We start from the raw sequence: 24,200 nt of genomic DNA, 5'->3' as shown, positions 1-24,200 counted from the left end.
CTTGTGCCCCGTATGACCCCTTGCCACCCCCCCCCCCTCCCTTTACAGCCTCTGGACCAGTGCCCTGGGGTAGCACCAGGCGACAAAGGCCGGGTCCCCTTTGGATAGTGGAGCCAGCTCGGCAGCACAAAGGCCATCGAGGAGGCATGCAGCAGGCTCCGAAGTCACTGAGCCTGTGCCCTGGCCGGGTGGTGCTGGGAGAGGACAGCAGGCCTGCAGCGCTGCACCCAGCCCTCCTCAGTAATCCGCTCCAGGCACAGGATCACAGAGCCCTCTGGCTCCAGGGCAGGCGGGGCTCTCACTAGCCCTTTGTCCACACAGCGCCCAGGATGTTAGCCGCCCCATGGCGGTGACTACTGCTCTCACCTGTTCCCATTCTCTCTGCAGCAGAAGACCCCCCGCAGCGCCGAACCGGCCAACCATTATCCGACCGGCTGAGCCCTCCTTGCTAGACTAGCCCCCTGGGGGGCTGCTAGTGTCTCCTGTGTGCCTGGTGCGGCTGCCCCACACCTGCTGTCTGGGGCGGGGAGGAAGAGGGGAAATCCCCCCCTCGTCTCCCATGTCTAATTTCTTGTTTATAAAAACCTTACGACTGTGATCAGCTCTGCAGAGTGGTTCTAGCCAAGGCCAATTCCTGTGAGCCTGGTGGACTCCTTCTCTGGGATGGGCGCAGCAGGCTCCTTCCTTGTAAATACCAGGGGCATCTGTTAAGGGCAGTCGCTGTGTTCCTTGTCCTGATGGCCCTCCCCTCTCCCCACAGCTCTCTGCTCTTTCCCAGCTAGGAAGTGGGTAACTGGCATTACACTCTGGGGGGTTGGTTCAGGAGAACCACCACCCTCGGAACAAATGCCCCAGCGCAACTCAGCGCCCCCACCACCGCCACGATGTAATAAAAAGCAGAGGATTCTATTTTGGGGGTTGACTTTTGCACTTTGTTGAATAACACACAATGAACCCCAGCTGGGTTCTTGCCTTGGGATCGTCTGAATGTATGAAGTAGAGATGGGAGTTCTGAAAGGCAGTTGAAACACTGTCCTATTTCTCTCTGTGCACAGAATCTCCTTAAACTCCTGCTATTCAGGCTGATCCGATTTCTGTCTCGGCTCCTCTTCCATCCCCCCTCAGCCAGCCAGAATTGTTTTGTATTGTTAATATATTCTATATAAAACACTTAATGATTCCCCCCTCCCCGAGGCCCTTCCCTGAACTTGATTGCTAATCTGATCATAGGCTATATTTCAGTTCTATAGCGTGGAGGAAGATTTATATATGAGAAATAATGGGACTGCAGATAGTGATTTGCTAATTCAATCCTAATTCACTGCAAATGGGAGCAGACTCTTCAGGTTAGCCCTTTGTCAGGAGGTGCTTGGCTGATTGTGAACCTCAGGTATTCCTCACGCAATATCTGCCCCTGTGCCCAGGCCCCCAGTTGGGGCTTACGTTCAGCTAGGAAGTGACAAACTTGGATTGTGTTCTGTGAAAGAAGCACTTAGCCGAAGGGCCCTGGGCTGATGAGCCTCCGCAAACCCAATCGGATGAGCAAAATACCAAGCCAGGTGGGGCCTCAAATGGGCATAAAGGAGACCTGCAGAGCGCCAAAGCAGCAGGGGGGGTTCTGTGTCAGGAGCAACTTCTGTCACCAGCTGGTTGCTTTGCTCATTCTCCACTTGGTCAGGGTCCTAGGCCAGCTGGAGCAGCAGAGGGTCTCGTAACCGAAAGCCAGGGCTTGGACAGCTGGGGGCAGGCTTGAGGGCTAGCGCAGGCTGTGGACAAAGGCCTGTCTGGAGCCTTTCTAGGAACAAAACTCCCAGGAGCTCCACGGCTAATGTCCACGGAAGACCAGATGTGTTTTCCCTCCTGCTGGTGGGCAGCCCGGGTTGTAACAGGCCCTGGTGTCTAAAAGCTCAGGTGGAGAACGTGTGACTCCTGTCGGATGGGGGAAGGGAGGTTGTGATGCCCACAGGGATCTATCCCAGGAGAGAGAGGCTGTACTGCACCGTGGGCATGTGACTCTTCACTGGGGAGGAAGCTGAGGGAGTGCGTTTAGCAACTAGAAACTTGCTGTGGAAGGCTTTGGCGTAGTATCCGTTCTGTGCCTCTCCACGCACCTCCCCTTCCCTCGAGCTGCGCTTGAGAGCGGTGCCTTCTCAGGTACCTTGGCAAAGCACTCCGCCCCGGGGCCGGAAGCAGAGGCTGTGCGTGCGTGTGTGTGTGTATATATATAAATATCTATTTTTAAAGACTATTAATTGTAAATTCTTGAGGTGTTTGGGTTTTTTTTAAATCCAGTTCAAGCCCAACCCTCTACTCTCTGACAACCTGTAGGGCTGATACTTTGCCCAACAACATCCTCTAGCCAGAGAACTATGGAAAAGATCCATGAACCATCCTGCCTTAAATAACCTTTGTTTCAAAGAGCCTGTCTTCATCATGGCCTCTCCCCTTCCTGTGTGGTGGGAGGGGACCCGAAGTGCTTCCTGGCGTTGGCATTTGAACCTTAGTGCAGGCGCTGGTAACCAAAAGCATTAACACTTGTGTGGAGACGGCACGGGGCGGACTGGGAGCTGACACGGCCCAGGCAGCCATGCTGCCGGCTTCACAAAGCCAACTTGCAAACCAAAAACCTGCCTAGCACGTTGCTGGCCATTAAAACTTGGCTCCAGCCTGGGGCAGCCCGGCCTGCTGCTTGTCTTCAACACTGTAACAAGTTCTGAGTGACTGCAGGGCTATTTCCTTGCACTAGCAGCAGCTGTTGTGCAACGCAGGCCTTACCCCGCTCCCAGCGGTGCTCTGGCCATTCGAGCTGCCTGCGCAGGGGTTCTTGAGGTCCCTTGGCTTGTCTGTTTTTTACAAAATCCAATTGCCTCTGTTCCGCCTCCTGCTAGCTCTCCCTGATGTTCTCGTGTGTGGAGTGGGCTCTGGAACCTCTCTCTCATCTCGTGTTGATTACAAACCCCAGTCCACTTCTCTCCTGTTCCTTCAGTTTGCTGATTGTGTAAGTGCCTCCACTCTGTATCCTATTAATAAACTAAAAAATAAAGGGAAAAAAATCAACTGGTGGCAAGTCTCTCTGGCACTTTGTGGTGTGTTTTCTGCCTCCTCCTCCCTTCTTCTCTCCTTCTGTCTGTTCCTGAAGGGGGGAGCCTGGGGGAGAAGGGGCTGTGCAGCATCTCGTTAAAGCACTCACAGGGATGCCAAGGAGCTTGGAGAACCTACAGCTGAAAGTCTGATGCTCCTCTTGTGACCATGGCAATACGCAATCCGGCTCAAGGGTCAGCTGTTCTGAAAAGCCTCCCTGGCCCAGTTCAGACCCAGTTCCCATTGCGGTGTCATGGGAAAGAAGCATTTCTTTGTTGCGGTGGAGGAGCTCGGGTCCTGGAGAAGGACCCTGTTGTGGTGTACAAACACAGACCAAGCATCCACATCTCTTCTGAGTACACAGCTGCCCATCACCTCGTATCTGAGCCCCTTTTCCCTTAAGCAGCTTTGAAAAATTTCCCTCAGCCAGTGCTCTTGTAGGTGGTTTCAACCATATTTTTACCAAGGTTTGGGCTGCATGGCGACATTTCTTCTTAAATCAACTGGCCTCTTCCTCCTTTTTGTCAGGGAACTCTTCAAAGCCTCCAGCTCTCAAACACCCTGCATTATTCTCTTCTCCCCGCCACCCCAGTTGCGTTTCAGTCTTGCTCTTTTCTGTACTTTCTTCATGGCACAGCTAAGTTCCATGGGAGCTGCTGGTGAGCTCTAGGGCAGCCTGATGGCCGTAGCCTGGGCCTGACGCCCTTCTACAGCAACCCCTGCTCCACAAGGGAGAGGCTGCTGGGCTGCAGAGATGGCACCAGTGTTGGATTCGCTGGTGGGGGCATAGCCTAGTGTCAGTGAAACAGAACCCTCGGGGAGCGAAGAGCTGGGGTGAGCTACTGCTTCCCCCCCCCCCTTTCCTGTTCACGTTGCCTGCACTGCCAGCCTTCGGGCTGGGCTGGAGTGGGGTTGGGTTAAGTAAGGGTGGGCTAATCATCCCACCTGGACATCTTGGATACTGGAGAATAGGCTGTTGTTTGTCAGGCTTCTCTGTCCTTTCCCCACGGCCAAGGAATGTCCTCTCTACGCAGGCGGAAGGAAGCGCAGCAGCCCTTGATTTAGGCAAACCAGCCTGGAGTTGTAAGAACCAGGAGCTAGAATGGGAGTTGCGCAAGAACTGAGCAGGCTGGTCCCTAGACAATGATGCAGGCCCGTGGATTAAAGCTGTAACCCCCCGGGGGCCGCCGGCTGATACTGTTTGCTCCGCTGCCGCTCAGCAGGGCGGGCGCTGGAAGCAGCGAGGCTAAGCTGCCGCAACCCGCTCGGGAGAAGAGCAAGTGTGGGAGTGCGCTGCGTCCCTGTGCGGACCTTTTAGATGCCCTGCCTGGGAGGGAAGTTGCTGTCTCCCAGGGAGCGTGGCCTGACCTGCATGGAGTTGGCTCTGCCAGGGGAGCACAGGTCGGGCGCTAGGTAGGAATCTTTAGCCCCTGCCCTCCTGCAATAGCAGCAGAAACCCCTCTCGGTTCCAGCTAGGCACCACTCGGTGCCATCTAGCAGTTGCTTTGTGGGAAGCGGGTCCTTGCGCTTCCCGGGTGTGAAGCTGGGGTGACGGTTGAAATCCTGCACTCGTTCATTTGCAGCTGTGGCTAAGAGCAGACCCCAGCCAGTTGGCTGGTCTCTGCAAACCGGCCCAAGGCCTCGCTGCGGTTGGTTGGCGATTGCCCCAGCCGCTGTTCTCTGGACTCACCGCAGCCCTAGGTAGGAAAATCCCCATTGGACCAGTGTGGGTCAGGCTAGAGCCTGGCTGAGGGGTCACCGAAGGCTTTTGTCTCGGACTCAGGCACCCAGCCCAAAGGAAGAGGAAGTCTAGGGAAGGTGGCTGCATTCCTACGAGGCTGAGGGGGAAGTGGTGATTTAAATCAACCACCTCAACCCTACTGGGGGCAAAACTAACCACCTGGCCCTGACTGCAATAAGGGACGCTTTGCCGTAGCCCAGCTGCAGGTCTCAAAGCGCCTTCGGAAGGCAGCTGCTCCCATTTCAGAGTCAGGCAGTGAGTCACAGTGATTCACTTACAGACATGACAGCCTAGACCCCAGCCATCCTCTGTGCTCCAGCCACTCCTCCCCAGCAGGAAGTAGGATGAAGCTAGACCCAGGCAGCTGCTCTCTGCTGGGAGCTCTTTAGAGAGTTCTAGGTAGAAAAAGTTTCAACCTTCACTGTAGGTCACTCCCAGGGCCAAGCCTTCCTGGCCTGATCTCCACAGCAGTAGCTGTGTTCAAGGTGCTGGGCCTTCCACCACTTCCCCAAGGGGGCTGCTCCAGGCTAGGGGGTCTCCCCCAGGCAGCTGTAACCAGCCTCCCAGTCCTGACCGGCAGGAGCCGGGACTGAGATTCCTTTCCCACGGCCAGCCCCCACCAACACTCTCAGCTGAGAAACCTTTCAATGCTGTTTGTTTTCTTCTCTCTTGTGACCAGGCGACCGGCTCCCTCCCGGCCTTTCTTCTGATGAGCCACCTCTTCCGAGAACCATCGCTGCCCCCCACAATCACTTAAACCCATTTGAACCTGCTCCTGGGGATTCTGCCTTGTTTATATCTAGACAACAGCCCAGCTCCGGCCAGACAAGAGAACATAGCGCCATCTCCGTCCCCCTAAAGTGCCAAGAGGGGCTGCGGCCTGGCTATTGTGCTGGGAACAAAGCCTGGTAAACGCTACAGTCCGTGCAAGAGGTGTAACACCACTGTCAGCCCCCACAGCAGACTACCCCCTTCCCCTGGAAATCAGTGTTGGGGAAAGGTGGGGAGACGATCCTCTCCTCGAAAAGCAAAGATCTCATGGAGTTGGACTGGGCTTGCATAGGATGAACCCAGGTGCTATTTTCTTCTTCCCTAAGTCATTGCATATGCTTTGTGATAGAACTGAAGAACTCCGCCGGGCCCCCTAGCTTGGAAGTGGCCCCAGCGAACGGCGACTTGCTGCGGTTTCTAAGCGGCAGAGTTTCCCTACCGCCCTCACCCTGCCAACTTCAGGACACATTGCGTTTATGAAAAGGGAGTTCTGTCCCATTATTTCTTCACCTCCTGCAGGACCTTGGCTGCCCTGACCTGCTCACTCCTCCAGCTGGGCAGTGATCTATAGAAACAGACCACTGAGGATTTACCCCCTTCTATCCCGGCTTGAGTAACCCCTCCCCCCCGGCCGCGTTAGACAGGGTAGAAACACCTGCCCCAAGCAGTTGTTTACCAGCTGAACTTCAAGTGCATTTAGTAGTTGAGCGGGGTCCTCACTGAACAGTGTGGTTCTGTGTTTATTTACAAGCTATAGTTCCCACCCAGCTGGTCCCTGAAAGCAACACTAGCCAGGGGGTATTTTTAAGCTTGTTCTTTCTTACGTGCCTGTTAATGCTGGGAAGTTGGTGATCTGGTTCTCGGGATCTGCATTGTTACTGGAAGTACCATTTCCCACCTCCCGGTGAGCAGAAAGAGGGAAGGAAGCAGGAGAGAGAGAGAGCTCAACAGTGGGACACAGGTATCGCTCTCTAATTATTTATTATTAGACTCCCATCTTCTAGAACTGGAAGGACCCTGAAAGCTCATCAAGTCCAGCCCCCTGCCTTCACTAGCAGGACCAAGTACTGAGTTTGCCCGAGATCCCTAAGTGGCCCCCTCAAGGATTGAACTCACAACCCTGGGTTTAGCAGCCAATGCTCAAACCACTGAGCTATTCCTCCCCCCTTAATTCCTAGTCACACACCCACATGCAGCTCCCTGCAGATGAAGTCCAGCGCTGGAGCAGGGCTAAAGGAAGGATTCTGTCCTCGGCTGTCTAGCTCGGCGGCATTCACCCATTTCAGTCCTTTCCCCTGCGTTTAGGTGATTGGGCTTTGGCACCTCCCTGCCACTCGGCTCTTTCACCTCAGGAAATTCCAGCCTCTCCCCCGCTGCAGCACCTTTCAGGACGGTGGATATTAGATACCTTGGCAATGGCCCATGGGACTCAGGGCCAACGAGGTTGTTGGTTAAACACAGCTGGGGAGCTAGCCTTGTAGACCTGTGGTCAGCGGGTGCCAAAGCGTAGAACATGCCCCCGCGGGAGGCCTGATGGATGAGCTGCAGGCAGGGGCACGGCCCAGCCTTTCATTTCTTCTCCAGTCTGCGCTGCCGTTTAAAAACCAGCCTCCGCTGGTCTGGTGACAAAGCAAAGCTTCAGGGCAGTGCTGAGAGGAACTGCTGCAGTGAAGACATTTGCCTGGGGGCCGTAGAGTCTGAACCAAGAGCTCAGAGGTTCAGCAGAGCTGGGCCCTGTCCACAGCTTTGTAACGAAGGAGAGGACACATCTTCTTAGGAAGAGCCACTCTGAGCCCAGGGCTGGGATAGGACCCACAGCAACTACAGCAGCAGGGCCCCATTGCTTTCATTTTCCTGGCGCAGGGGACTCGGCCTTCACTAGCAGGAGCAAATGCTGCCTTAATCCAGCCATTTAACACGGCCTCACAGGCAGGCAGCATGTCAGAAGTGCTCCGATAGCACAGGGCCAGGTACCAAGACCAGAAGCCTAGCAGGGGTAGAAGGCAGTGGACAGATTGGCGCCGTGAGATGGTTATGAAGTTATCCTCACACCCCTCCTTTGAGGCAGAAGAAACCACAGACCTTCAGTGAACATCAGAGCAAACAGATTTACAGAGCAAGGGACCAGCCCCACACCTGCCCTTTACTCAATTCTGTTGTCATACTGGGCCAGCGACGTGGACTCAACCCACACCCTCCGGTGAGTCACAGGACCCACCTCTGTTGGCTCAAGGGCTGTAGCAAACTCAAACTACCTGGTGCAGCCACTCGTTCCAGAGTCACCCTGCAGCTGTACGGGGTCACTGCTCATCAGCAGAGCCGGTGAACAGCTCTGCTTCGCTCTACCCAGCTGTTGGTACCTGCACGGAGCCATCAGTCTCCCCTCCTGCCAGTGGCTATCCGACTGGGCACAGCTTTAAGGATGAGGCCAGGCCAGTTGCTCCATGGTGCCCTCTGTACAAGGTGTGTGTAAAGAGGACAGCATGACCCCCTCTATATGATTCTTCCCCCTCCCCCAATAAAAACTCCTGGATCACAGGACCAGTGTTTCATGAATGTCATTAGCAAAGACTGGGCTAGGTCCACGGCCCTGTACGCTGCCTCGGGTGCTAGTAGATTCTCATTCCTACACACTGCCCCCTGGAGCTGGTGCCGGGGGGAGCAGCTCCCAGCTGCGATTCTGCTCAGAAAAGTGATTAAACAGACCAGCAGGGCCTTGCAGAGCCTGGCCGAGAGCACTGATATCTAAGCTCCCATCGCTGTTCGGTCTAACACTCACAATGAGCGTCCCAGGCTGTCAACTGCAACATTTCAGGGGCACGTTCTAGACCGTGCTGGTCAGAACCCTCTGGATCGTGGTGGGAACTGGAGAAGGAAATGGGGGGCAGGAGGGACGCGGGGCCCCTGGCATCTGCTGAGTAGAACTAGGAGCTTTAACCACCTTTTCACCTGTCCGAACTTCCAGCCGGATCCTCCCTCCCCTTTGAGCTTGGTTCATATTCCCAGCAGTTTGACGACACTGACATCCTACCAGGGAAAGAAGGGAGTGGAAGGGGGGGCACAGAATGCCTGGTGGGGGGAGAATGGGTGCCTGGTATGGCAGAGGGGGGAATACAGCTCCTGCAATGTGATGGAGCGAATGAACCGGGGGGGGAAGTGGCAGACAGAGCCCCGGCCCGAAGAGGTCGGGAGGCTGTAGGGGGCCCCCTCACTAGAAAGCAAGGGAAGGGGTTTAAGGGCCAGCTCTGATCCCCGAGCCTGCAGTGTCCCCTGCCCCTTCTCACAGGGCAGGTGGGCAGCCTTCCCACCATTGACAGGCCTGCTGGAGCCAGGGGAGCGAACCCTCCTTGCAGTTGGTCTCGGCCACATCCATTCATGGTTTTGCTCCGGGCTGCTGCTGACCAGAGAGCGGAGGAGTGAGTTGGAGTCGGAGAGCCGCTCTTCGTGTGCTGCAGAGACCCCCCCCCCCCTTCAGGGGGCCCGTCCCCGCAGCTGGCCCAGGAAGGGCTGGGCTCAGGGACTTAAGCTTTAATGCTCAGATCTCCCCCTTTCTAGGACAGCTTTGGATTCCCCTTGAGTCAGACCCACCCCTGTGTGTTCCGGGGGTCTGAGTGATGCGTTTGCAGAGCGACCAAGAGGGTCGTGTGCTCAGGGTCTATGAAAACCAGCCCCTTGCGCCTGGGCCTTAGTCAAAAGAAACCTGATCCTTGTGGCACCTTTGCTCCAGGCTATTTGCTTTGGACTCCAGCAGGGCGTACAATGCCCTTGCCACGGCTGCAGGGGGGGGAAGGTAGAAGCCAAGCTGACACGCCACAGCTGATACATGCAGAGGCCCTTTCACTCACCGTTACCAGCTCTTCATTCTTACAGAATTCACCATCAGGTAGCACCTTGCGACTGCTTTCATACCATACAGGCCCAATCAGAGGCTGTTTCTGCTCCCCTGGGGCAGGACAAAGCCCACCCCATAATCAGTCAAACCCCAGAGAAAGCAGCCGAATGCTGGCTTGGGACAGCAGAAAGCGAGCTGGTCGGCACGGCTGGGGGACACAGGCTGCTACAGGGAGCGGGAGCAGGAGTAGCAGAGGGGCTCTCACCAATTTGCCAGCTGTGTCAAATGAAGCAAGGAGTCAAAACTTAAAGCTCTCCAAGCAAAGCTAGTGCCCCAGCCCTACCCGGGGAGGTCAGTGGCTGCTGGGTTATCACAGCAGACTTGGGACCTGCTATCAGGATTAAACAGGAGAACTGCTGTCTTAGCGCCTCGAGAACATGCCTTCTGCTCTCGACAGCCTAAAGGTTCTGCCGGAGGAGAGTTAGGTCACTGTTCCGTAATAAGCAGGAATTCAGATTATTTCCGTCTCCAGGACAGTGCACAGAAAGTTACAAACCAGCTCGTCCAGTGTCAGTCAGGCCGCTCTGACCTTAGGGAATGCAGTGGTCTCTAAGAGGCCCTGAATTCTCAGACCTGCCAGAACACATGGCGCTGTAGCGTTCAGCTCCCGCCGAGATGCGCACTCCCATGCCCAGTAACATTAGCCATTGAAGGCAGTTGTCCTGTGGGAAGATGGATTGTGCACACTGCATGGTCCTACGCGCAGTTCAGGCTACAGCCGGTGGGAGTCTGGTTGTCTCCGATGTTAGAACTCGCCCTACAATAAGCAGCAGCGGAGGGGGGGGGGGGGAAGGAGCGCAGGCCCAATACGGCTTCACAATGACATCTTAAACAACTTCATTTAATGTCCTTTCTTTCTTAACATCAAGAATAAATACTAGATTCCTTTGGAAAAGGCTCAGCAATATGTATTTGCTAGAGAGAATGGCTCCATAGCCCTTTGGTAATTTAAAAACCCAGCAAAATCAGCGCCCCACATACACACACGTCATTTGTTCCTGACTAGCCAGACTGCAGCTTGCACTAAGCAGCAAACAATCCCAGCACAAGAGTCGGCTCAGAACTTCACTGGGCTGTCCCAATGCCGGCGGGGGGAGTCGGAGGAAAAGGGGCCCCAGCGTCAAGTGTAATCAGTCTCAGTTTCGCCGCTCAAAGCTGGAGTCAGCCCCGGCCAAAGCGCAGAGACGGGGCACAAGAGACGAGACCGAGGGCAGGTTCCAGGCTGCCATTCATACACTTCTCTCCAGAGTCTTGGTGAGATCAGCCACTTGTGCTGTATGCGGCAAGTTAAAAAACACCAAGCCAGGTCCGTGTCTGCAGGAGATTCTGGAATCACCCACCGCTCAGGCCCCCTAGGTCAGAACACCCGTCTGTGACGGGGCAAAGCAGGCACTGTCATGGAGTCTCTCCAGGAGAGCTCTCTTTGAGGCACCTTGGCTGGCACACAACAGGTGGTGAGGGGGAGATCAGGGCTATTTTCCCAGTCAGGGTGGGTGTGAGGAAGGCACTTTGGCACATACTGTGGTAACAAAGCAACACCACTGGCCTCATCAGGCGGTAGCAGCCCTTCCTCAGTCAGTCTTGAGGAGAGGGGTCAGATCAGCCGCCCCGGGGAACCCGGCTGTCCTAGGCAGATCCCACTAACACGGCCTTTCCTTTCACCAACGGGTCTCAATCCGTGCTCTCCCCGGCCCTCTCACCCTTAGCCCCTCTGCTACGGCAGAGAATGGGGCTATTGACAGCGATGATCATTGCCCACAGACCAGCAAATACAGTGAATCCTTAACGATCCTGCATCTCTGGCTCTCAGCCACGAAGCGCTCCAGATTCCATCAGCCCAGAACCACCCGCTGATATGGAATCTCACCAACCCCCCCGTGCCCTCAGGAGTCACTGTCTACAGCTTGTCCTGTTGACTGGAAGCAATTCCCCACACCCCTGCTGCTGCCTCGAGACACCTCCCTCCCCTCCTGAGCCCAGCACTGAAGAGACACCAGCTCAGCCCAGGAAAGGGGCAGCCAGGTATTGGCAGAACTGGGGTCTAAAGCAATGGCAACTCCTGCTCAACTCCAGTCCTGAGGAACCAAGCCAATCGCTTCCTCCTACGCGCAGCAGGAGGCGCACTCCTTCCCCACTGCCAAGGTGCCCGCAGTCCCTGCCACGCTCAGATCCATGGTGCTGCTGCACTTAAGGTACCAGTGAAGCGAAGATCTCAAACCAGAAAGGCAAAACAGGACAGTGAGAAAAGGCACCAGAGGCAGGGAAATCACAGAAGGGGAAGAATCCACTGAGAAGCAGAACTGGGTTTTTCTTCCATGATCTGAAGGAAACTGGCCTGTGATCTGATCCATGAGACCTGAAGTAAGAGGTGCTAATTGGAACAGGGCAGCAAAGGAAGTGAATGTCATCCACATACAGCGGCTTCCATTGCTATCCAGAGCAAAGGGGATGCCATGGAAAGGGGGGCAAATTATACACACAGCCCTAAGCAAAACCAAGCCACACGGCTGGACCCAAAGCCAAGGCTCTCCCGCCCCAGCCGCACTGCAGCAGTAAACAGCGAAGAGGTTGCTTTTCCTCCGGGGGTCAGTATGGAGGCCAACTGGAGCCAATTCACTGCTGCACAGGGGGCCAGAGCGTGGGGAGTCCCTGGAGACATGGGGGAAATTCCCCATCTTCTCTACTAAAAGACAGTGGAAACAAGGCGCTAAAGGGGCAGCAGGACACAGCAAGGCTGCGGCCAAGGTCCAAGCAGGCCAAGAGCTGATGTTAAGGCACATAGGAGGCGTCTCCTTTGACAAAAATGCAGAAGAGAGGAGAGATTCAGGACCAGGAGCAAGTTGGTTGCAGGCCAGGGGATCCTGCCCACCTATAATTGGCGACGGTCAGAACCAGAGGCTGCTTTACTGATGGAACTAGGTACCGAGACCACCGGCTGCTCCCCTCAGCTGCCATCCACCATGCCCTGCTTTGCTCTTCCTTCATCCCATCCTCGGGGATGTGGATTTTGGCACAGGCTGGTGGCTGTAGAACCCCTTTTCTCCCAAGCCAGGGGGTTCAAGTCCATAGAGAATCAGTTTTAACCCATCCCATCAGTCAAATCTCTGTGATCCACCCCCCACCCGCCCCATGCCCTCTGGCTCCAATGCACCTAACGTGAGCTCTGGTACAAAACAGGCCCATTTAATCCCGCTAAAGGAAGCCCAGAAGAGAAGCTGCAGCGATTGGACAGAGCTATACACAGTTGAGCTATCAGGTGCTGGGGTGTTTGGCTTTGAATTCACCAGCCTCAGGACCAGTCTGGCTCTGTACCTGCCCCCCCCCACAGGAGATATGGAGTCCATTTCTCTCCCGTTCACGCTACGTTCGGACGTGCCTCTTGTCTTCGAAGAGGCTCTTCAGCATGTAGACCTGGAGGAAGGCCACCACCACCAGCACCCCCAGGTTAACGGCTGACCAGAAGTTGACACGGCTCATGTTGCTCTCCTGCAGGTTGCGGTCTCTGGCTTCGAAGGCTCGCAGCAGCGTCTGCATCTGGATGCTCCGCTCCAAACGGTTCTTCATGGTCTCAATGGATTCCTGGAAGACAGGAAGGGGATCAGGGGGATAGCAGCTACTGCGCACAGGTGTGGGAAGTGCAGCCCTTCAAGGCCAGAAGGGATCAGGAAGATACAGCCTGCCTTCCGGCACCACCCAGGACACAGAACTTCACCCAGTGGTTCCAACAATCAAAGCCCTACTAGCAAAAGGCTCTGCACTGCATTTCCCAATGCCCGAGGCCCCAATGCCCCCCACCTTAATATCTTCTATCTTCATATCCAGCATCTCCTCCGGCTCCACCACCTCAGCCCAGTTATCCCCGTCCTCGTCCTCCTGGGGGCTGTCGAAGATGAGCTCGAAGAAAACCAGCTTCTCCGAGATAGTGCTGAAGGAGTTATCAAAGCAGAGTTTGTAGTCGCCTGCTTCCGTGGGCTCAATGCTGGGGAAAGAGGTAAAAACTGTGAGGATGAGCCAGTCCTGCACTCAACGTTCATGGGGCCAAGGCAAACAAGCAGTCACTGGGGCATGTAGCTCTGTTGGAAAACAAGTGTAACTGCACAGTTATGCCACCAAAGGCAGTAAAACCACAGCGGCTGAGGGAAAATGGGGGACTCTGGACTGGGGGAAATAATGAGGTCCACAGAACCCCTGGTGGGGTGGATTGAGGAAATGGGATCACAGAGAACACCTGGCACGGGGGGAATGGGGGACACAGGGAATCCACAGAACCCCTGGTGGGGGGGACGACACTGGGGAGACCCTGAAAGAGAGGGGGACAGGAGGACGGCGTGCAGGGAGCGTGAGGAGGGCAATGGGGAAAAGCAAGGAGACCCTGGGGTGTGCAATGAGCTCAGCATATACAGGCTAAGAGCCGTGTGCCTGCTCCCCCCCATGACCGGGCTGGCAGGGGAGCTTGGAGGCGCCTGGGGGCTGGAAGAGGCAGAGCCAGCAACACTCACGTGTGCACCCCATCCGATTTCCGGTACTCGTTGATCAGCAGCACGCCCGAGGGGCTCTCCAGGGAGAAGTCGATGTCCAGGCCCGCACCACCGATAACCTGTAGGGCACAACCACAGGGTGAGTGACAGGGTCACGCTGCTGGTGGTTGAACGGGCCCCAGCACAGCCTAGGGACCACTCGGGGCTCAGTTCCAGTGACTGGCTCGCTGCCTCCACCCTGGGCCCTGGCCCATCCCCACCCGAGACCCAGCCTGGTCCCCCGCTGCTTCACCTCTCCCACCCCAGCAGCCCAGATCCTAGTCCATTGACACACCCCTAGCCCAGCCCTGCCCCATCCGCTCACCAGGCCTTCCCTCCACCCCATAACACTGAGCCCCCTTGGTCCTAGCTCCCCTCCTCTTACCCCCCAATTCCCTCAGATCCCCGACCCCAAATACCCCCTGCCCTCCTCCCCATTGACATACCCCCTTTCCCCCGCCCCCCCCAGCCCATTATCAACCCCCCCTTCCCATCCCCCAGCCAACACCCCCCAGCCCACAACATCCCCCTCAACCACAGCCCCCCCCTCCCCCAGCCCACAACACCCCCCGCCCCTTTTCCCTGCCCCCCATCCCCCAGCCAACCTCCCTTCCCATCCCCCGGGTCGCCCAGCCAACACCCCCAGCCCCCATCAACCCCCCTTCCCATCCCATCCCCCGGGCCCCCCAACCAACCCCCCCAACCCACAACATCCCCCCTCCCCCAGCATCCCCTGCCCCCCCCGCCCCCATCAACCCCCCTTCCCATCCCCCCCGCCAACCCCCCCATCCCCCAGCCAACCCCCCTTCCCATCCCCCCGCCAACACCCCCAGCCCACAACACCCCCCGCCCCTTTTCCCTGCCCCCCCATCCCCCAGCCAACCTCCCTTCCCATCCCCCGGGTCGCCCAGCCAACCCCCCCAGCCCCCATCAACCCCCCTTCCCATCCCCCAGCCCACAACACCCCCCGCCCCTTTTCCCTGCCCCCCCATCCCCCAGCCAACCTCCCTTCCCATCCCCCCGCCAACCCCCCCAACCCACAACATCCCCCCTCCCCCAGCATCCCCTGCCCCCCCCGCCCCCATCAACCCCCCTTCCCATCCCCCGGGCCCCCCCGGCCCCGCCCCGCCCGCACCTGGTACTCGGCCTCCATGGAGCCGTTGCCCGGCGCGCCCTGGTAGAAGCACGCGCGCCGCCCGGCGGGCAGCAGGAAGGTGAACTCGGCGTCCTGCGGCGGGGGCGGGGCCGGGGGCAGCGCGGCGCGCGAGCCCCCCCCGGGCCCCAGCAGCAGCAGCAGCAGCCGCCAGCCCAGCGCGCGCCAGGCGGCCGCCATCATCCGGGCACCTGAGCGGCGGGAGCCGAGCCCCGCCCCGCGCCGCGCGCCGCGCGCGCTGATTGGCCGCTGGGGCCGCTCAGGGCGCGGAGAGCGGGCGGGGAGGGCCCCGCCGGCCGCGGCGTGGGGCAGAGGTGGCCTCGCTAAAAGCCTGATCCGGGGGCAAACGGGCGCCGCAGCCCCCCACGCGGCAGAAGCCTGCCCCTGGGCAAGGGCCCCGCGGCTGACTCTAGGGAAAGACATGAGCGAAGACGCGCAGGCGGGTCTGTCAGGCAGTTGTGTAGTCACCTAAAGACGGTCAAGCCGGCCTTCGGGGGGTCTTTGCGGCTCTGAAGGAGGGATTGGCCCAGGCATGTCCCACCCTCTGCAGTATCGGATTAGCTCATTGGTCCAGCCAGCCTGACCATCCTGCAGTATCCGAACGGTGCGTTGGCCTCTGCCAGTATCAGCTCAGGCCATTGGTCCTGCTCAGCATCCCGGCCCTTGAGCCCATTGGTCCATCTAGCCCCCCAGTTCATGAGCTCATTGGTCCATCTAGCCCAGTGTCCCCAGCCTGTCAGCCCATTGGTCCCCCACAGCCCCTGCAGTGGCCAATCTCTGATGAGGCTACAGAGGGAACCAAACTCCCATAATGCACCTGGCCAAGAGGTCAATGCTCAGGGCCAGGGCTGGTGGATGGAGAGGGTGGGCAGGGCAGCGCAGGGCAGCAGAGCGGGTCCCTAGGCAGGCCTGGGAGCGCGGCTGGGGCCAGACAGGCAGATGGCGTCTGGCCTTTGACTGCCCCTTTGCGGGTGGGGCACGGTCAGGGAGCAGAACTCTGGAGGGGTATCGCCTGTGGGAATCTCCCATCATGCTCCGCTCCAGGAGGATGGGCTCAGACAGGAAGGGCTGCTTGGCTTGGCTTGTGGGTTAAGACACTGGGCTGGGACCCAGGAGATTTTGGTTTCGATGCTCAGCCCTGCTACAGACTCCCCTGTGTGAGTCACTTCATCAGAGAATGAGCCCTTCCCTGCCTCACAGGGCTGCTGGGAAGATAAATATTTTCATGGGGCTCAGAAGCCATAAGGAGTGGGGCCGGATAAGGACCTTGCTAGGCAGAGGGGGGAAGTGGTATTTTTCTATCAGCCCTGCTCCCCTCTCACCGTGCAACGGAATTGGAAGGAGGGGGCTGGGACAGAGCCATGACGGAGTCCATCTTGCTGCTGCGATGAACAAGAAGCAGCCGCCGGTATCCAAGGGACGCAGATGAACTTTCGGTCACAATAATTTGGTGTCTCATGAGTGTGGCCGTCAGAGATCCTCCACAGAATAAGGCTGGCTGGAAACCACGTATGAACTGCCATAGGCACAAGCAAGGCTGATGTCTGCCTAGTAGGGGGCTGTGATGGACACGTGCTCCACACACCGCTTGTGTGTACACATGCTATCTACCCATGCATAAACAGCACTCATGCAAACAACACTTGAACACACAAATTTACATGTGATGGCTACTATCTTGGCCAACATACCGAAGACTGAACAGGGAACTTTGTGAGTTTCTACAATTTAAGCTAAAGAGCCAAGCTCTCGGGCTGAGAGCTCTAAGAGACGCACACCCTCTGGGTTGGGCGCAGAGGGAGAATTCATAACACACATGCACACACAAGACCATGTGCAGGTACAGATACATGTGCATCATCGCATCTCTGATATTCAGCGAGTGCATTTCTACCTGTGCTTGTTCGTTCTACTTGTCTCCACTGCTAACCTTCAACTGGGGCGTCTTCCCTTTCAGCTCGTCATGAGGTTATTCATCATTTCCTGTCAAAGTGTTGTGCAAGCAGTGCTGTGTCCCACTTCAGTAATGGGGGAAGTGATTCCCATATAACTTGTAAAGTATTTGGAGATTTAGAGAAATATAAATGGGTCTTAGCCTTGGCCTGAAAGCTGCAGTCCATTGATGTACGGTAAGATCACAGGAAACTGTCACAAGATTTAGGGCTTGAGTGAGATCTTAGTTTTGCTTGCTGTAAATCTGGAGTAACTCCATTGACTTTACACTTGAGGTCACTGGGCCTGGCTCTCAGTAACGCTGATGAAGTCAGTGGAATCACACCAGTATCAGATTGGCGTGAGAAGAGAATTGTGCATGTAATTTACACCAGGGCTGAGGTCGCTGGCAGTCTCAGCCCTTTGGCTTTTATGTGAGGCTTTACATTCTCGTTGCCATAGGAAAAGGAAGAAAAGCCCTTTTACGTTCCGGGTCGTTCCGTAATTTCCTCCCGAGATGGTGAAATTCCATCTTGGGCAAAACTTCCTTCTCCTTTCCGGGTTCTTCTAGCTAGGAACTTTCCATGCATGTTGGGCTCCTACTGTCTAGTCACCAAAGACCCAGGACGCTCAGCAGAAAGATGAGCCTGAGGATTCTCTTTCTCTTAGCTGGTATGTTTTCTTCCCCTCTGTTTAAACTGTATTGGAAGCTTTCCCTCTGAGTGTTCCTCCAGGACGAGGGACCTGAAGAAGCTCATGCTGTATCGTATGGCTGAGGCCAGTTATAGATGGGAGGTGAGGGGAAAAAGTGACCAATGATTTGATAACTGAAGGGCATGGGGGCTGGGCTTTATCTCCAGAAGGGATTTCAGCAGGAAAATGGAGGAAGCTGTCAATGCAGCGGAGTCATGTTTACACCCATTTGAGCCTTTGGGTCAAATTTGTCCCTGGCATAAACTTTGGAGGGCTCCAGCCCCAGCCCAAACGTCTACACTGCAATTGTTAGCCCTGCAGCCCAGCCCCGGTGCCACAGGGGTTTTATTGCAGTGGGGACGTGCCCTCTGAGGCCTCTTTCGGAGAGCTGTGGATCAACTCCTGGGTGTTTCCTGAAGCTGGCGCTGCTGTGCTTCCCTGTGTCCCCAGGGGCAGGCAGGGCAGACGCTGGCATTGCCACAGCCCATGCTGTCCCCAGTGGGCAGGACAGGAGCCCGTCCTGTGGTGTGCAGGAAGCTGCCAGTCTACCTTGCATCATGACTTCGCTCCGTCTTCCCCTGGCTATTCCAGGCTCGTTGGCAGGTCCCAGCCTAACTCCCGCCCCACTTTTTTACTTGGACGTGTCTTCCGACCCCCCTGCCCGAGAAGACTCCGCCCGGCTCGTCTGCATCGCGCCGAGTGCCTACGTGGAGAGCGAGTTCTGGTTGCTGAAGACGGACCTGGCTCAGCCTGTACAGACGCTGTTTGCCTCGGAGGCCCAGCACCAAGTCACCTTCATCCTGGGGAACGTCACCGGGAAGGACGCCGGGCAGTACCGATGCCAGTACCGCCGCTACAACGGGAGTGCCTGGCAGATGTCAAAGTTCAGCAATGTGGTGGAGATCGCGGTGGCAGGTAAAGGGCTTTTAGATCTGAAGGAACCTGGCTGAGCTGAGGAGAGAGCGGGGGAGTGTGGGCAAGTGTAGTGCAGTTCTTCTCCCCCCACCCCACCCCCCCGAGCTCTGCCGGCGCCCCTCCGTCCTGAGCCAGCCCTGGGCTCCCTCGACCTCCCCCAGCTCCGTTGATGCCTCTCAGCCCTCCAGTGCTCTTCCAGTCCTACTCTGCTGGGGCGAAAGGTTGGTGCACCAAGCCAGCTAGTCCAACTCAAAGCTGCTGGCCGAGGCTGAGCTGAAGAGTTTGTGAGGTAGGTCAGGTGCCTTCCTGGTGGTGAGAGCAGGGAGCTGCATGGTGAAAGGTACCAAGGGCGGCTTGGGTGTCAGACTTCTGGGCTCTGATCCTGGTTCTGGGAGAGATTTTGGTTTAGCTAGCGCGTGAGGTTGAGATAGGACTCCTGGGTTTCCTTCCCAGTACTGGGTGGGAGTGGGGCCTCGTGGGTCAAACAGGAGGGCTGGGCGTGGATCCCGTCCTGGCTGGAGGAGGGAGTGGGGTCTAGTCTTCAGAGCAGGATGTGGGTTGGCAGGACTCCTGCGGCCTGATCTTGACTCCGCAAACCGGTGTGAATAAAGCAACTTTTCAAACTGTCTCCTCCTTTCTTTTCCATTGAAAATCTGTCAACATCCCCTCCCCCAGCAACTCCGACTGCTCCTCCCCCAGCTTCCACGGCTGCTCCAGAAGGTAAGGGCAAGGACCGAGGGAGGCAGGGAATCTACCAGGGCTTGGGAAACAAGACTACAGCTCCGAGCCGGGGTTGGGGGAGAACCATGGGGAAGGCCATGGTTTGACGGAGATTGGGGGGCGCTCACCCTGTTCCAAAGCTGCCCACTTGCAGGTACAGTCTGGTGCTCGGAGTGGGGAGGGCTGTGTGGGGTCCCTTTGGTGTCTGAAAAGGGCCAGGTAACGCCAGCTGTTTCTCTGCATTGTCCAGGTTCCCCGTGGCTGCTCCCTGTGACCCTCAGCGTGGCTGGAGCTTTGCTTCTGACCGTGGGCCTAGTGGTAGCAGTTGTGGCAGTCAGGCGAGGTACGAGGAGGGCAGAAGCTGGGTCCTGGACTGCCTGTGATAAGCTATAGAGGTCATCTGTAGCTCGGCTGGTGTGGCAGGGTGTTGTTATACCGCAGGGGACTGGGACTCAGGACTCCTGGGTCCTGATCCTGGCTTTGCCACTGGGTGTGTCCTGGCCAAGTCATTGATGACAGTAATTTTCCAAAGGGTCCACTAGCCAACTAGACCCCCCCTAGGCTGATACACAGAATTGCTGAGAACCCACCACTCCCATTCATCTCAACTGGAGACATGGGAGCTGAGCAGTGCTCTCTCTCTCTCTCTCTCTCTTCCATCCACCCCCTCTCTATCTATCTATCTATCTCCATCTACCCCCTCTATCTATCTATCTATCCCTATTCACCTCCTATGTATCTATCTATCTATCTATCTATCTATCCCCATACACCCTGTGACGTGGCACTTCATATGATTTTATGAAAATATGCTATTAAGTGTGACTATAATGTAACTGGAATATGCTTCATGCAAAAGGTCTCTGGTAAGGTATCATTACAAAGCTTATAATCTACTGCGTGTGTTCATCCTATGTGTATGTATGTATCATTCTTGTATCTGAAACTAGAAATATGAAATGTAACTCTGAAGTCCTATTGTAATTATGCAAAGTGTGGGCCATTAATGGTGGTTTGGAATCTTAATGGCTCCCGTTAACCAGGACAATTGACTGTAGATGGCTCTGTTTACTTGCAAGCCTTCTTGTGAGTCAGGACGGGAAGAATGAAGGCTTGGGGTCTCCCAGGACATGTGACCATGTCACCTGGTACTGGAATCCATCTTAAACCTGGTGCTTTTCCATTTAGAAGGAGGGGTGGGGACCCAGAGAGACAAAAGATTTTCGTCTTGTGCCAAAGCTGTAAAAGGGGGTGGAACAGAACAAAGGGGGCTGTATTAGGCTTAGACTTGCGTGTTTTGTTTTATTTTGCTTGGTGACTTACTTTGTTCTGTCTATTATTACTTGGAACCACTTAAATCCTTCTTTTTATACTTAATAAAATCACTTTTTGCTTATTAATTGACCCAGAATAAGTAATTAATAGCTGGGGGAGCAAACAGCTGTGCATCTCTCTCTATCAGTGTTATAGAGGGCGGACAATTGATGAGTTTACCCTGCATAAGCTTTATACCGAGTACAACGGATTTATTTGGGGTTTGGACCCCATTGGGAACTGGGTATCTGGGTGCTGGAGACAGGAGCACTTTCTAAGCCGTTTTCAGTTAAGTCTGCAGCTTGTGGGGAACGTAGTTCAGACCTGGGTTAGCGTTGCAGCAGGCTGGCATGTCTGGCTCAACAAGGCAGGGTACTGAAGTCCCAAGCTGCCAGGGAAAACGGGCTCAGAGGTAGTCTCAGCACATCAGGTGACAATCCCAAGGGGGTCTCTGTGACCCAGCCCGTCACACACACACCTATCTATCTATCTATCTTACCCCCAGCACTGCTTTTATGACACCATAACATCTGTTTCCTTTTTACCAGTTAACGCCAGAAGACAACAGCTGAAAAGGTGAGAGACGCTCAGGAAATCTAATGTCACTTGGTGACAGTGGCTCATGTGGCCTAAGGAGAAACTTTCCCCACTTTCAAAAATCATTAAGGAGCATAATTCTCATTGGCTTTCAATGGGATTTAGGTGCCAGAGTGCCCAGATCCCTTCTGAAAATTAGATTTGGGGTCCTAAGTCACTTGGATGCTTTTGTAAATGTCTCCTGAGGCCGGAAGGGGCTGGAGCAGGGCAAAGTGTCCTCGTTAGTTATGGATCTCACTGTGTCTGCTTTGCAGGGATCAGGAATCGTGCTGGACAGAAAGGAACTTTCCCACAACAGGTCTGTGTTAGAGTCAAATACCAAGTGCTTGTGAGGTCAGGGCGACCCCGAGGCGGCCTTGACAGCTGCCAGGAGGAGGCTGCGGGTGACGTGTCTGGAGGTGGAAGGACCGGGAGCCGGGACTCCTGGCTCTGCGGAGGCTTGTGGTCTGCTGGTTCAGTCACTGGGGCCTGGCAGCGTAGGCTCCTGGGTTCACTAACTTGCAAATGAAGTAAGTCAACCTCTCCAAGCCTCTGCAGCATTTCCTGGCAGGTCCTGTCCTCTCCTGCTGGGGGGCATTGCTGTGCACTGGGAAATAGTTGCTATGTTCCACCCCAGAGGCAGTTGACATTGGCAGTCGGCCAAGCGATCCCTTTGGGGTGAGAGGGGCTGCAGGTCTGCGAGGCCTGGCCCCAGTAACGTCACTCCTCTCTCCTTTTGCAGACATGTCGTTCGATAATGGCCTGTTCACCGTCTCAGTGGTAAGTCGTCGCCCGAGGGCTTTGCGGAGAGGGCGTGAGCTGCTATGGGGCACACGGGCTGTTCTCAAGCTGGGCGCGGCTGCTGGGTCCATGGGCGAGTATTTCCCAGGCCAGCAGCTGCCAGGCAGCCCGCTAGTCAGGGGCTGAGCTTGCATTGCAGTGGCATGACGCAGCCGTCTCGCCCGGAGGGTGCAGTTTGCAAAGGGTTAATGGTTGATCCCCCATTCCCCCCCTCCCCCAAGCTGAGCCCCCCATAGATCCTTACTTTATCCTCTCTCCCTGTCTCTGCACCCACCTTCCATTTGGCAAGACAATGGACCTGGAAGCCACAGGCAGCCAAGATGCCTACATCTCCCCAGGTTCCAGGAAAAGCCTCCGCTCCACTTCCTCTCTGGGAACCAACAGCTTCAGCACATTCAAGTCCTTGCAATGAGGGCCCGGGTGGAGGCCGGCCCCGGATGCTCCAGCTAGCAACCCCCTGGTCCCAGCCCCGGCCCTTTCCTTAGTCCTTCCTTGGGCTCGAAGTCTCCCCCAGAACAGGGCATCTGCCAGAGGGGCCATTACCGGGGTGCGAGAGGAGAATGAGCTTCAGTTAAGCCTCGTGCCTTGCTGTGCGCTTCCAGGATCATGTGACATGGACACCATGAAAAGACGCCCAGAATCTAGTCTACCTCCCGCACCGTGAGCAGCGTCACCGGCTCAGCCCTGGCAGCTGACTCGATCCCTGGGGCAGATGCTAGAAGCAGGAAGAGCCCAGCTGGGGTTGCATATCTTTGGGGTAGGATTCGTGTGGCTGGCACTGGATTCTTCCACCGTAGCCAGAACAAAAAGAAGAACAGGAGTACTTGTGGCACCTTAGAGACTAACAAATTTATTAGAGCATAAGCTTTCGTGGACTACACGTAGTCAGAACGACATTCACACCAGCCAGCCAACCCTTTCCACCCCTCCACAATCCCCTTCCTCCAAGCAGCGCTTCCCCAGGATGACCTGACATGGGGGGAGAGCCAAAGTCTCCATAAAGTCCACTGCCCGTGAAGGCTGTCGTCAGACTATCGTACGCGGAAGGCGCTCCTGGATTGCTGTGATGAGCAGCAGCTGTAAACCTGAGATGGACAGAGGATGCACATAGGGATGGATAGATAGAGGGGTGTGGATGGACGGGTGTGTCTGGGGATGGACATAGGGGGACGGATAGATGGGTGGGTGGGAGTGGGGATGGATGTATGGATGGATATGCGGCTGTGTCTGGGAATGGACAGTTGGATTTGCACACCAAACACATTTCATCTGGAATCACCGAGGAGAGAATGAGCGTGGAAGCCCCAAAGGAACTGCTTTCCCGCCTAACTCCCCCCAACTCGAACTCCCTTGTCTTCTGCCTGAGACTTTCACTGAGGGGCTTTGCAGAATGTTTATACGTTTGCTTTTTGTTTCTGTAGGAAGTGAGTGTGGTCTAGCGATTAGACCAGGGAGCCAGGACTCCTGGGTTCTATACCCAGCTTGGGATGTGACCTTAGGAAAGCCTCTTCCCCTCTCTGTGACATAGTTTCCCTATCTGTAAGAGGGATGATAATGACCCCCCCCCCAGGATTGTTTCCCAGCCTCTTTGAAAATATTAAGCACTAAGTGTTACAGTGTCTCCAGCTGCCACTGGAAACTAAGGTCATTTTCTGATTCAATAAAGATGTAAATTTGTTGTTGGGGGAGGCGTGAACTGTTCTGGAGAATTCTCTGTCTCCTTGTTGATGAGCTGGAGAATGTGTCTTGTCACTACTGCCCTCTCCTGGATGGAATGAGAGCTGTTTGGCTGGGTGTCACAAGCCCTATACTGCTAACAACAAGTGGTGATCCTCTTTTCACTCAGGCAGGATGAGATGATGCATTTGGGACAGAAGGAACTGGGTTTTCACGGTCTGCTGCAGCACGCAGCGTGGCAAGGGCTGTGAAGAGTCGTGCTCCAGAGCCCAAGGTTTAGTTCTTTAAAATCAAATCTCTCTCGCCCTTCACGGTGTGAGCCGCAGCTTGGTGTGTACCTGAGTCTGCAGGCAGCCTGAACCTGCCTCTGAGAGCGGTGAACGGGCCTGTTCACAGGCTCATAGAAACGGGGGGCTG

At 55.9% G+C, this 24,200-nt stretch overlaps 3 protein-coding genes across 14 annotated transcripts in view; 2 read left to right on the top strand and 1 right to left on the bottom strand.

Annotated features, from left to right (window-relative positions):
- DNM2 (dynamin 2) overlaps window positions 1-8,131 on the top strand; it is a 63,250-nt gene extending 55,119 nt beyond the window's left edge. For 8 of the 10 annotated variants that reach the window (XM_054013036.1, XM_054013031.1, XM_054013034.1 and 5 more), the window contains one exon: window positions 388-3,057. In XM_054013036.1, coding sequence (XP_053869011.1) covers window positions 388-457 — 70 coding nt within the window. In that variant the 3' untranslated portion in view covers window positions 458-3,057. Of the gene's footprint in view, window positions 1-387; window positions 3,058-5,501 lie in introns of those variants that run through there. The other 2 variants (XM_054013037.1, XM_054013038.1) reach the window with 1 other exon arrangement.
- A 2,177-nt stretch (window positions 8,132-10,308) lies between these two features.
- TMED1 (transmembrane p24 trafficking protein 1) lies at window positions 10,309-15,345 on the bottom strand. Its single transcript, XM_054012449.1, has 4 exons — window positions 15,138-15,345; window positions 13,985-14,082; window positions 13,281-13,464; window positions 10,309-13,064 (listed from the first exon to the last, which is right to left on the bottom strand). Exons 1-4 carry the CDS (start codon window positions 15,336-15,338, stop codon window positions 12,846-12,848), a joined length of 702 nt encoding a protein of 233 aa, XP_053868424.1. The 5' UTR covers window positions 15,339-15,345; the 3' UTR covers window positions 10,309-12,845.
- Window positions 15,346-16,421: 1,076 nt separating this feature from the next.
- On the top strand, window positions 16,422-23,784 carry C23H19orf38 (chromosome 23 C19orf38 homolog). 3 transcript variants are annotated; one of them, XM_054012447.1, is made up of 8 exons: window positions 16,422-17,284; window positions 18,372-18,695; window positions 19,371-19,415; window positions 19,666-19,758; window positions 21,278-21,305; window positions 21,581-21,624; window positions 22,048-22,085; window positions 22,396-23,784. In XM_054012447.1, the coding sequence occupies exons 1-8, from the start codon at window positions 17,278-17,280 to the stop codon at window positions 22,516-22,518; spliced, it is 702 nt and encodes a 233-aa protein (XP_053868422.1). In that variant the 5' UTR covers window positions 16,422-17,277; the 3' UTR covers window positions 22,519-23,784. The 3 variants fall into 3 exon arrangements, with proteins under 3 accessions (XP_053868422.1, XP_053868423.1, XP_053868421.1); XM_054012448.1 differs by lacking the exon at window positions 16,422-17,284 and adding an exon at window positions 17,586-17,759 and having other exon boundaries at window positions 22,709-23,784; XM_054012446.1 differs by lacking the exon at window positions 16,422-17,284 and adding an exon at window positions 17,595-17,759.
- The last annotated feature ends 416 nt before the right edge of the window (window positions 23,785-24,200 follow it).

Source organism: Malaclemys terrapin, chromosome 23, assembly GCF_027887155.1.
Source record: "Malaclemys terrapin pileata isolate rMalTer1 chromosome 23, rMalTer1.hap1, whole genome shotgun sequence".
NCBI lineage: Eukaryota > Metazoa > Chordata > Testudines > Emydidae > Malaclemys > Malaclemys terrapin.
Note: the sequence above shows the minus strand (reverse complement) of the source record. Positions and strands in the feature narration are given on the sequence as shown.